A 12486-nucleotide genomic window follows, 5' to 3' on the forward strand; every position below is an offset into this window, starting at 1 on the left:
GGCAAAAGGGGGTCCAACCCGTTACTAGCATGGGGTACCTAATAAAGTGGCCGGTGAGTGTATATATAGAAACATACTAGAAGTCATACTTCTGTATAAGTTTATAGTTTGAAGTAGCTTAGGATACACCCTTTAGTTCTGGCAGCTGGCTTGCTGTTGAATCTCATGGATGAAAAACTGTTGTCCTTGGCTTTGTAGTGCAGTCCTGTGAAATAGACTGTGGAATAGCCTATCAGTTGTGATGAGCTGCTTAGACCTCCTACAGATGTGACATTTCAGGGTTGAAATGGTCATCTCAAGCGCCATTGAGGCAGGAAAACAGTTAATAACAACAAGTAATTCTGTGGCTTTGCATTGACATCTTGAGGTGGAGAGGAACCAAGCGGGATGAGATGAGTTTTTTGGGGCGAGGACTTGCAGGTGGACAGATGGACATCTTAGCTCTTAACAAGGGCTCCCCGGCATAAGTAGCACCAGGGAAGTGACTTAAACATATGATCACATGCCAGTCAGCACTCTGCTGCTGAGACTGTCTGGGATCCTGGAAGAAGTCAGATGTCAGATGTATCAGCTGATTTTAATGGCCTACAAAGAAATTTGTGGTCTCATAAATATGGTTTGTGAATATTTTGTGGGATAGCTTGTAAATATTCACCACCAACCGACCAGCCGTCCTCCTTTAATCATCTTGAAAGCTTTTCAAATGATTTTAGAGCTCAACCTTCTGACAGTAACTTCCTAGACTAGGTGTGGGCGCTATGGGTGAGATCTTCTATTATGGAGTTTGTAAATGGATATAACAATATCCATATGTAGCTAACTTTGAGTGGAGTTAAAATCCAACTGTAATCACTTTAAGTTCCTTAATTCCTTAATGCAAAAGTAATGTCAGTGTTATTTTAATGTTATTTAAAGATTTTCGTCTCAGCCACTAGAGGGGCGTCTCGGTGTCTGTCTGACTGACTACGAGTGGCAGGCTGAGCCCCGGCTGGGAAATGGGCGGCAACGTAAACAAACTTACGCTGTATCTTACAAGCCATTAGTAGACAGTGTTTTTGTAAGCAGTGGTATTGAGGACTAAGGACCACATCTAAATGAACCAAAGTGACATTTTCAGGTACGTTTACATCCTGTTTAATGTGTGATTTGATTGGCTGTATGGGAACAAGTTCTTCATCTACATAAATGCAGAACTAACTGGATTCAGACAACAATTAAAGATTGGAGATGAGAATGTAAATGTAAATTACCTTTTGTCTTCAGGCAAAAAACATGCAATTTAATTTCAGTTTGAGCTGAAAAGACAGAACAACATACAACACAGCATAGTAGTAAAGCCCTCTTATACATTGAAATACACAATACACCATGCATGTAAAAAGTAAGCTAGACACAAGGCAAACCTTTAAATGGCATTAAAAGCATAGAACCGGAATGAACATATTAAAAGGGGCCAAATGCCACAGATAATTATGAAAACCGTTAGTTAAATGTGCCTAAAAATGACAAAAGATTCATTGTAAAATATTCTGGAAGAACAATAGAAGAATTTGGGGTTTTTCTAGAAAAGTACTTATTTAACATACCAAGGTACTTCATCACATTGATGGAATAATAAAATATACATACAATAATGCAGGTCTTGCAACATTGCTCACAATGGCCAGAAATACCCGTAAAATGTTACAGAGATGCTCTCTCCTTTATAAACAGAATGATAAAATGTCTGGCCATGGTTTCAAGGTGTACAAATGTAGTGTATATAATCATACCCGCCACTCTTTTAGTAGAGTCCTACTGTGCTTTCATGTATAAAACCTCCAAATGTTGTTGCGTAGATAGTATCACCACTGTGCGCACGAGGAATGTGAAATTCACTACTCTGATCTCAAGATTAGCGTCCCAGTCGCTGGTTTCTTGATGACTTGTTTAACTGTGCGTACCTATCTGTGTTTCAATGTATCTTCAATGGTATTCATGTTTTCTGAGATAGGTGTGAATCTACCTTGTTTCCATTTCTTTTAGCTGTCAACAGCTATCCTACAAATTCATTTTCACCTTCTAATACATATATGCCACCTTTTCTTTGAGGCTTTCTAAAAAAAACGTGTGTGGGTTACTTTTGGGATACTGGTCATTGTTTATAACTAAGTGCTTGCTCTCTATGGACTTTCTCTGTGGAAGTGAACGTTAAAGTGCCCAGGTAAAGGTGAAATAAGAGCCACCACATACCAGCAGGTCCGGGTCTATTAATACCGTCTCCTGTCCAGTCCCCTGCCTGCAGCACACATGCTTCTCTCTCTCTTTTCTCTCGGGGCGTGAGGGCAGATCTGTGAACGGCCGGGGAGAAACAGATGCGCTTGCACAGAAACACTTATCTGTGCGCAAAGATTGTTGCTATGGCAACCATCTGTCTCGCTCGCAGCTCAGCAATCCAATGGAGAGGTGTGTGTGTGTGTGTGTGTGTGTGTGTGTGTGTGTGTGTGTGTGTGTGTGTGTGTGTGTGTGTGTGTGTGTGTGTGTGTGTGTGTGTGTGTGTGTGTGTTTTATGCCGTTTTTTTTTTTTTTCACATTCAAATTTTATCATTAAGGATCTCATGGTGTCACCGTGATGAGAAACGCCTGAAGTCCCTCTTTAGGCAAATGCTGTCACGTAGCTTGGAGCGATTTTAGTTTTTTTTCTTCTTCAGTGGCTTCAGTAAGAGGTTCTGTGTGGGGTTGTCGCAATCTGTATTTAATGTACAAAAAGTAGAGCTATAACCACAAGGAAATCAATACATACAATCTCTACATTATGGTAATGTATGCATCCCCTTTGATAGTAGCTCATTAGTATTGGTTACATTTATTTAAAAACAGATGTGCATGATGTCAATGTAATACATGTTTTTTTTTGGCCTATCAAACTTTTAGATTTCATTTGACAGCACCATGATAATAGTTAGGTCTAAGCTGTATTGTAGAGTTTTATTTTGGAATGCGTGTGAGTTAAAGGAAACAACGGGATTGCCTATGTTTATCTTAAGGGAGTTACTCTGGACTCCGGCCTCCAGATTAGAGATGCTGCTATCACATGAAAAGAAGCGCAGACTGCTCTCCCCTGCAAAGGGGTGTCCAACAGCTGGCTGCGGCAGAGACGCTGTTGTATTAAGCTAGAAAAGGGAAACGGAAAGATGGGAACTCAACAGATACAGGACAGGCTGACTGAGCGGAAGAGGTAAACAGGGAAGACTCACTCAAAGGCAGAGAGAGAGAGAGAGAGAGAGACAGCCAGCCAGAGCCCCGGTTTGATCATGGCCACAACCCCCCAGGAGCAGTTGACTAATCAGTGCTAATGTATTCATTGCTGGCTCCTACCAGTATGTGAACTGAGAAGCCTTCACTGTCTCAATGTCCGGACACACAGCATACAGACAATGCAGCCAATACATGCAAAATATATACTGTAGCAGCCAATGGATATTTAACCTTTATTCACCAGCTCTTTTGTCCTGTTGATGGCTGCACATCTCATCACCCTGTGATATTCGCTGTAAAGAGGTGGAACAGTAATTCCATCTATCTTCTCCATTACTGCACTCTTCCTCGAGGGATGCTCTGGGATTCAGAAGACCTTGTAAAATGTATTCTGCTCCATATTGAGTGTTATCCAGCTGCATTACTAAACTACATCCATCTCATCAAGGCTCATATGTAATGAGCTGTTTTGGACCTAATGATTTGCTGTGATTACCTCATTATTGCTTGCTACTGTGTTTTCGGCAACATATTGTGCTGTAAAAGGGTTTTTCCCCCCCTCCCTCAGAAGGTGCCAGTCTTCCTCACTTGCCCAGAGAGACTTGGAGTCAATCTAATGAGGATCCTGACAGTGTCCTGCCTGTCTGTCTATAAGCGAATGGAGAAGGGAGCCCAGGCTTTAGACTGCCCGTCTGTCAGTCTTTGAACGGAGAAGTGAGAGGCCACAGGCTTTAGACAAGCTGTCTGTCTTCAGATGGTGGTGGTGTGGCGGCTGGGACTTTCTAATGGTCGTCAGTCAGGACTTTGTGTAGCTACCTGCCAGTCTGGTCCGACCTGCCCTGCAGGAAAAACTGGTCCTGCCACTCTGTCTCACTGCTGTTTATTTAAACAACAGTCTTGTGCTGTTCGCTTCAATGTCATTGATGTCTGGGCCAATTGTCAGGCTTATACGTCCAATTACAGCCGTTTGTATTTGGCCACTTCCTCTTTTTTACAAGCAGCAGGGTGAGTAAGCTTCAGCTCTGTGAACCTCCAGTAAATAAAGTGAAATTGAATTGAAATTGATATAGTGGGGACCTCAAGGACATGATAGCCAGGTGTTATTAAAAAACATGACACCACCAAGAAGGACTTGGTATGGGTTAGGAGTAACCAGGCAACAGGGTGACAAGATGAGGTCATTAAGGGATTTTTTCCTGGATCCTGTTGCAAAGTTGACAACTGAAATCCCTTTGTGTGTTTGTGTGTGTTTGTGTTTGTGTGCGTGTGTGTGTGTGTGTGTGTGCGTTTGTTGATTTTGATCATCTGACCAAAACGCAGGTTCAACCTCGTGTTTTCTTTTCTCTCTTTAGAGCTCTGTAAACAGGATAGAGGTGCATACACACCCATTTTGTCTTTGAAAGCCACACATCTCTCTCTCTCTCTCTCTCTCTCTCTCTCATTCTCTCTCTCTCTCTCTCTCTCTCTCTCTCTCTCATTCTCTCTCTCTCTCACACTCACACACACTCGCAGGTGAAGGGCGTATCTTATTACGTCACTAAGGCTGTCGTGGGATGAATGGTGCGGAAGGAGCTGTCGTCAGTGTGAAAGGCTTTTGCTAGCCAGTGTGGAAATGTTTTTTTTTGTAAACGGCTTGTAGGGATTCTTTTACTTGTGGCTGAAAGGGATTTTTGAGTGTAAGTAAGAAGACACTTCACCAAAGATGTCCAGCTGTGGTGGAATGTGCCTGTAATGCTACAGGAGAACTCGTGTAGGGTGTTTGATATTGTGGTCTAAAGCCCAGGTGGTGTGTCTCCTGTGTCCGGGTCTGTTGTTCCTGCTGTGGTTTATGCAGAGCGAGTGTAGCAGATCCACTGTGTGTTTCCAGGTAAAGTGGTAGCAGACATAAAGTTTTCAAAGGATTCATTTTTAGGATGGGGTGAAAACCAGCTGATGTTCTGTTCCTACCCACCACTCACACACATTTGTTCTTTCTTTCTCTCTCTCGTTCTCTCCCCCGCAATGTCTTCCTCACTCCCGCCCCCCATCCACCTCCTACCTCCTCACGTCTCTCTACCTCTGCAGGAGAGTCAAGCCAGGAGCTGGGCCCCCCTCCGTCGGTGGATGAGGCAGCCAACACATTGATGACGCGCCTGGGTTTCCTTCTGGGAGACAAAGTGAGTGAGGGGCCAGCCGGTACTCAGTACAGCATGGAGGAACCCGAAGCGAGACAGGTAATAGTCTCACTACTGAACTGGCCTTCTTTTTTTTTTTTCACAACCAAATCTACTTTGAGGGAGTCACTGAGACTCTTTTTGGTTCTGGATTTCATTGAAAACGAGTTACAACTCTGTTATCTTTTTTCAAGGAGCTTCACTTTTGTAGACAAAAACCCACAGGCTGACAGAAAGTGTTTGTTTTTATAACATTGCATTTAAATCCCATGATGTCAACCGATGCGCACTTTGAGTCAGTAAAAAGGAGACCTTGTCTGGGGTTGTGTAAGACTTACGCACCAAAAAACATGCTTTAGTTGAGTTTGTATCATCCTTTGTGCTATTGTTATGGTTTATTCTAATCTAATTGTCTGATTGTTTCTGTAATTTTGACACATTCCTATCGTGAGAGATCACGCTGTGGAACTTCCTCGTCGTCTGATTCGATCTGTTTTGACATTTATCTTCATAATATCTGTGTTTACACTTGGTTTTGACAGATCTTCGGAATTCAGGGTAGCCGGATCAAAAGATGTCTGTGTAAATTGCCCTCAGACACCACCGATTCAGAATTTATCAGTGCCTCTCCATCAAGCATCAGCTATCTTCCTGTCTAATTAGATTTTTATATAACAAATGCTTTTTATTATTTATTTCCTGGAGTACTTTAAACTTTGCTCATTGAAAGCACATTTGTTGAGTTGACATGCAGCAGGTTCAAGGTATTTACACCGTAATCTTTCAGTTTGTGAATTTGGCAGTTGTTCAACAAACAGCTCTTGGCACAAGGGGCCTGCTCTGAGCTCTGCAGCAGATGCCCTGGTTTCTCTACCTAAACCTGATTTGACAGCTATAAATTTCCCAAACTGAGGAAAGAAAACAGTGGCCGGAGAGAGAGATAGACAGAGAGAAAGAGATACAGATAGAGAGAGGGAAAGAGACACAGAGAGAGAGACAGAGAGAGAAATAGGGAGGGGGGGGTTAAAGGGGCAAACCTGTTGCTGAAGCGCTCAAAGCGGGCCTAGGTATGAATTTGCACTAAAGCAGTGTGGATAAGCGATTAGACTGATGGACTGCTGGTGCTTGATGTGAGCGCTGCTGTAGCAGTGGGGGTGTGTAAATTGAGAGAGGTTTATTCAAGCGGCTCTTTTCTAGAAACGTGACTCACGGTAGCCCCCCGCTGCATCATGCACACAGTGCAAACTTATTATTTTAGATATCTGCCCCAAATACTTTTCTTTGTTTGTTTGATTTAATTGCCACCAACAAATGGCAAAGATTGCCTCGAGACACCATCTTTTAGCAGATGAGAGTGCTGCTGTTGTCTTTTCTAATTTGCTTGGGATTTACTGCCTTTCAGTAGATTCACACATGTAACTTGGATATTTACAGGATGCTGCTAACCCACAAACCAGTTTAACAAAGCTAAACATCTTTCTTATTTTTATCCTGTAGTTAATTAACAATGAAGCCAGTCAGATTCTGTAAATCAGGTGTCTTTGCAGCAAGACCTCACCAGCTGATGGAACAAGGTGACCTTAACTGGCAGAGAGTGCAGTTACTTGCCTTTCATACTCTAGTGCTCAAGCTCCCTGAATAGACACGATGCTCAGAGTTCAATCCAATCCTCGTGCGACGTTTAAGGTCAGGCCTGCACAAGGCGAGGTTCATCAGCCCAGCAGATAGCGCTGCGGTGTTGCTATGTGTTTGTTTGCTTTGGGGTCAAGCTTCTGTAAACATGACACTGTAGCGGTCCCGTCCGTGGCGGGAGCAGTTAGCCTCAAAAGATTGCCTCTATCAGGTGTGTGTGCACTTAGCAGAGGCTAGAGGCCATTTTCTGTTATGGACAGTTTACAGATGTCACAGTTTTATCATTCAACCACTTATGACAATAGCAACTCTCTGGCACAATTCCTACCTTTACAATCATTACAAAAACTGGTGTCTGAAAAAACATTAGAAACGCCTCTCAAAATGATGTTGTCCAGTTCAATACCACCACTAACTACGACCTTAATGATAGACCTATTGTTAAATTATTACATCTCTGACAGCGTCAATCAAAGCTGAACATTATTAGGTAACACTTTACTTGAAGCTTTATACGTAAAAGTGACATGACACTGTCATGAACACATGAACTCTAACCATTACCCCAACCATAACTTGTCATGACAAATCCGAATGACACTTACTAAAAGTAGCGTTATGTCATAAACGTTTATGAACAGACATTCATATTCCCCTCAGGATGAACAGTAAAAACATTGGTGATCTCTATCATGCACCATCCTCAGGTCAACTTTTTATTTAGTTTAATACTTTGATTTAGGACCAAATACCTAAAAAACATATGACCTTCCCATGGTGAGCATGCTTACATGCTAAAGTCCGTTGGTGAACATTGTATAATGATAACAGCTAAACATTAGCATGTTAGCATTGTCATTTTGAGTGGCTAGATATGTGGCTAGAAAGCTCAGTTGACGGAGCGGCTGTCCATATAGAGAGGTTTACTACTTGATGCAGTCCTTCCCCTTCTCTCTCCCATTTCATATCTTCAGCTGTCCTTTCAAAAATAAAGGCTGAAAGGGACAAAACAATGTCTAAGAAAATATCAGGAAAAGTCCTACTCCAGCCTGTGTGCGTGTGCGTGTGTGTGTGTGTGTGTGTGTGTGTGTGTGTGTGTGTGTGTGGGTATCAGCTTAATGTGTCCCTTTAGTCTTCTTGCTGCAGATTAAACTAGACTACATTTAGCCTTGAGCACCACTTCACCCCTCCTGTCCTCATTGTGTTGACCTGAACTCATCAGCAGCACCGTTAAGGAGGGACCCCCATGGGTTTGTGTGTTTCCTTGTCTGAGACACATACTTAATCACTTGGCATCCCTGTTTTTTGTGCGCCTCTGCATATTGGTGAAGGAAGCATGCATGTGTCTTTTTGGTGCGCCTGTTTCTTTGTTTGTTTGAGAGTGCATCTGTGGGTGTTCACAGCAGCAGAGTGTGTTTTTGTCCCCTGCGGTCTCTTGTCTCCAAATTTGAGCCGATGCAGAAGAGGGTCACTGCAGGGGTGCAATAACAATGCAAGGACTTGTCGCTATTGGCAACAAATATAAACAAATACACGAAAATAGGCCTGTCATCTAGGGTAAGATATGTTCTCCTCTTGACAAAGTCATTTTCAACAAATCCTAAACTTTATTGATCTTTATCCAAATTAGTTATTGAAAATGATGTTAGTTTTAAAACAGTGTGAAAAATTGTCACATAACTAGATGTTTAGGACGACATTGGACAACATCAGTTGTGTCACGGGACAGAATCTGATTTTGGAAACGCCACTCCCTTTATGTTTCTAAAAAGGGTAAATTACTGTTTTCCTGCATTTAGATGTTGTGGGTCACATCCCTGGTGTGTATACTCAACTTAACATTTGTTTTTTCTTGTTGTACTCCTCAGCAGGAAATTGTGCCAAAATGTACATTTGTTAAGTTATTTGTAAGTGTTAAAGGTGCTATTTATTAACATTATTGAAAGGAATTGTAGTTGTTTTGTTTATGAAAGTTTGCTGTACGTGTGTATTTGTATACTGTGTAGGCTTGTCTAATTTGTGAAGCTTTTTCAAACCGACATTTTAGGGAAACACTAGAAATGACTATGTATTATGAAAGGTATGATAATGATTTGTATGCCTGGGAGAAAAAAATGATTTGAAGGACTGACTTCAGGGGGCTGAGCTTTTGAATACTACAATATTGAAGTGACATTTTCCTCTGAATATGAATCAGATATTAAATACATGTTATGTTGCCTTTCATACTCAAGTGTACTAATTGAGTTGTTGGAAACAAACAAAGCTTGTGTGTTTTTGCAAGGGCCAGAACCAGAGGATCAGCCCGTGCTCCACCCTGACCAGCAGCACTGCCTCACCCCCTGCAGGAAGCCCCTGCTCCACCCTCCCTCCTGTCATGCCTGGCCAGGCTGGTAACAGGGACTGTGCCTACGGTTCTGTCACAAGTCCCACCTCAACCCTGGAGAGCAGGGACAGCGGGATTATCGGTGAGATCTGCACACAAATACACAAATAACAGTCTTAAGGAACATGTTTACATGTAAAATACTAAAAGGTCCTTGAAGGGCAAGGCAGGCATTTTTCGATATTTGTCTTCTTCACTTCAAGAAGGGATTTGTTTGCGGCTTGTACAGTACATGTAAATATGGGCATGTGAGCGTTGTATTAAGAACAATAATTTATCTTTAATAAAAGTGAATAATCTAAGGTAGATTTCAAGTGGTAAAAAGCAGATTAAGTAAAGCTAGAAACCCAGTGAAATCATGTCTTTAGAACAAAGGATTAAAACAAAAAAAGCTACAGAAGTAGTCAACTGCACAGTACCTGCTCAGACAGGTAGCTCCAAAGTCTGGGGTATCTGACAGTTAAAACTTGTGACAGTCAGTGTGAAGATGCCTGGGGTTATAGCTTGGCTCCCATAACCCAAAATGACTCTCTCATCTCCACTACACCTCATAATGTGGTAATCTGAATCCTTTTTCCAAACTAGAAACCATACCCGACCTAAACGGCGTGGTCAGCTTCCCGTCAAACTGTGGTACTTTTCATCTAAGAACCAGTCTGTTCTCCCACTGGAAGGCAGTTTCAGTGTGCATGTCACTTTGACATCGACTGTTGCATTCTTGCATTGTTAAAAGGAAAAAAGTAGCGGTTAAAGGCTAACTTATGTGAAGCACTGAGGTAAGAACAGCTGCCAACAGTGTTTACTTGCAACAGTGGTTATCACCTGCAGTATGATGAGGTTAGCATTAAACATACCACAGATGGATTCAAATGACAGTAAATAAGTGTGGAAGCAGACGTGCTGGGTATGACACACATTTCTCCCAGTGAACCACTTGTAGCTGTACAGTATATGCAACATAACAGCACTGAAGACTACGTTGTTTTGTTCTGTTGCAGCCACACTGACAAGCTACTCAGAGAACATGGAGCGGGGCGGCAAATACGGCGAGGGCTCCCGGGGAAACCTGAAACTGTGGCAGTCCCAGAAATCAGGCATGGACTCGTTCCTGTACAGAGTGGATGAAAACATGACCGCCTCCACCTACAGCCTCAACAAAATCCCTGAGCGCAATCTGGAGAGCATGTCCTCCCACTCTGCCCACTCCATCCCTCTGTACCTCATGCCCCGACCTAACTCTGTGGCTGGTGAGTCCCTTCCTCTTTCCCTCCCTTTCCTATGAAAGTAGAAAACGAGGCAACAGTTGGTCTAAGGCGCATGTGCATGGGCATGAAGTATACCAATTCTGCAAAAGCACTTTGTCTGGCAAAATTGGATATAACTGCTGGGTCTGACTCCTTTAGTGCTCCCTCTGTCTAGTTTTCTTTTCCTTCCTTGTTTCCTCCCAAGAATATCTGTGATCCTTCCCTTTGAATTGTTTGTGTGAACCATGTGACCACAAATGTAACAATGAAACAAGTGTATATTAAGAAAATAATGTTTGTGAGGAGCATGTCCAGCCTCGTGGTGGCTTTTGCATGGGGGTCTGTATGACATCACATCTGCAGACCTTGGTTTTCGATCCCACATTTTAGCTCAATTCTCCTCCAACTAGGCTGTAAACAGAAAAAAACATGTTCTCTTCTTTTCACTACTTTAAAATTCCTTCACCTTTCCTTCCATGGTTATTAGAAAGGGAGGGAACTCATTCAGATTTTAGCCATAAATATCACACAGTTTTGTTAACTTTTTGGATGTCAGCCATTGGTTCAGCAGGGGAAGATTTATTCTGTAAACTGCGCATAAAGTAGATATTCTGTGAATAAAGCTCCTGAGCACGTTCCTTCTTCATATCTGCGATAAATCAGCCTAAACGTCCTAAAAACTGCGCCTGGTTTTGATTTGTCTGGATTTGATGTCTTTTTTTTTTCTTCTTTTTTTTTCTTCTTTTTTTTACAACATTGTTTAATAATCTAGGAAGGAAACAATTCTTGTTGTGTTAAAAATGTAGGGTAGCTGCAAATCCGCGTGGGTATTTTGTTAAACTCTCAGAAGCCTCTGGTGTGGATCGAAACCACAGAGCAGAATAATAAAGTCTGGGAAAAACGGCTCCAGCAGGAGAACATACTGCGGCTGGAAGAATATCACATAGGGAAACACGCATTTGTGTTGCTGACAGAGGTCTCCTTGATGTGTGTTTCTTTTTGTAGGCCTCGAAAAGGCTCCCAAAAGTGACAGTAAATATATCAGGAAAAAATGTTGGTTTCATAACAGTGAGGCGGTCCAAAAGGGCTTGATTGTATTATTGTTCTCGTCATGAGAGAGGCTGTTACAGACGATGAGCTCTATTATTCACTTCACCCACTCCCACTGGCAAGAAAAAGTATGTGTGCGTATATTGTGTAGACACGCACATATATTTCACTAAACACTGTAATATGCCTGACAAGGCCCGTCAATGCAGCTATGACCCTCTCTTTATTCTGGTCGTGTTCTGCTGTTTGACACTGCTGTCTGGCCGCGCAGCGACTCTGCCGGGTTGAGAGATACACCCACGATCTCATCTCCGCCCCTCAAGACCCAGACCTTCAAAGGAGTCTTGGGACATCTTTAAAGACATACTATAAGCTGCAGATGATGCAAAAAAAGAAATAAAATAAGATCAAGAGAGGCAGGGAGGAAAAAGACATGAGGATGTTTCTGAAGGCGTTTGTATTTGTCAGGAGCAGGCATTCTGTACAGAGGAGAGGGAGGTGGATGTGGAAGAGGAGTGAAAGTAGAGTTTCATAATCTCTCTCTCACTCTCTCCTCCACAAAGAATTATTAGCTGATGTAGGGATGGGAGGCGAGCACAGGCTGAGGATTGGCTGGGCTCACACAGCAGTGGAACATCAAAGCCCCAGGCATTAACCGTTTCTATCCCCCAGAGTGACAGAGAGAGACTCGCTTTGATGTGCTGAGAGAGAGAGAGAGAGAGAGAAAGAGAGATACGGAGCGCGAGCAGAAGGCGACTGGGGAGGAGAACGAGAAGGGGGGGGG

General features: G+C 42.6%; 1 protein-coding gene across 16 annotated transcripts in view; it reads left to right on the plus strand.

The window, feature by feature from the left end:
* The window catches only part of tanc2b (tetratricopeptide repeat, ankyrin repeat and coiled-coil containing 2b), a 136682-nt gene that overhangs the window by 91822 nt on the left and 32374 nt on the right, over window positions 1-12486 (plus strand). For 13 of the 16 annotated variants that reach the window (XM_034861428.1, XM_034861430.1, XM_034861441.1 and 10 more), the window contains 3 exons: window positions 5302-5450; window positions 9307-9490; window positions 10407-10655. In XM_034861428.1, coding sequence (XP_034717319.1) covers window positions 5302-5450; window positions 9307-9490; window positions 10407-10655 — 582 coding nt within the window. Of the gene's footprint in view, window positions 1-914; window positions 1118-4777; window positions 4985-5298; window positions 5451-9306; window positions 9491-10406; window positions 10656-12486 lie in introns of those variants that run through there. The other 3 variants (XM_034861440.1, XM_034861437.1, XM_034861431.1) reach the window with 3 other exon arrangements.

This window comes from Etheostoma cragini, chromosome 21 (genome assembly GCF_013103735.1).
Source record: "Etheostoma cragini isolate CJK2018 chromosome 21, CSU_Ecrag_1.0, whole genome shotgun sequence".
NCBI lineage: Eukaryota > Metazoa > Chordata > Actinopteri > Perciformes > Percidae > Etheostoma > Etheostoma cragini.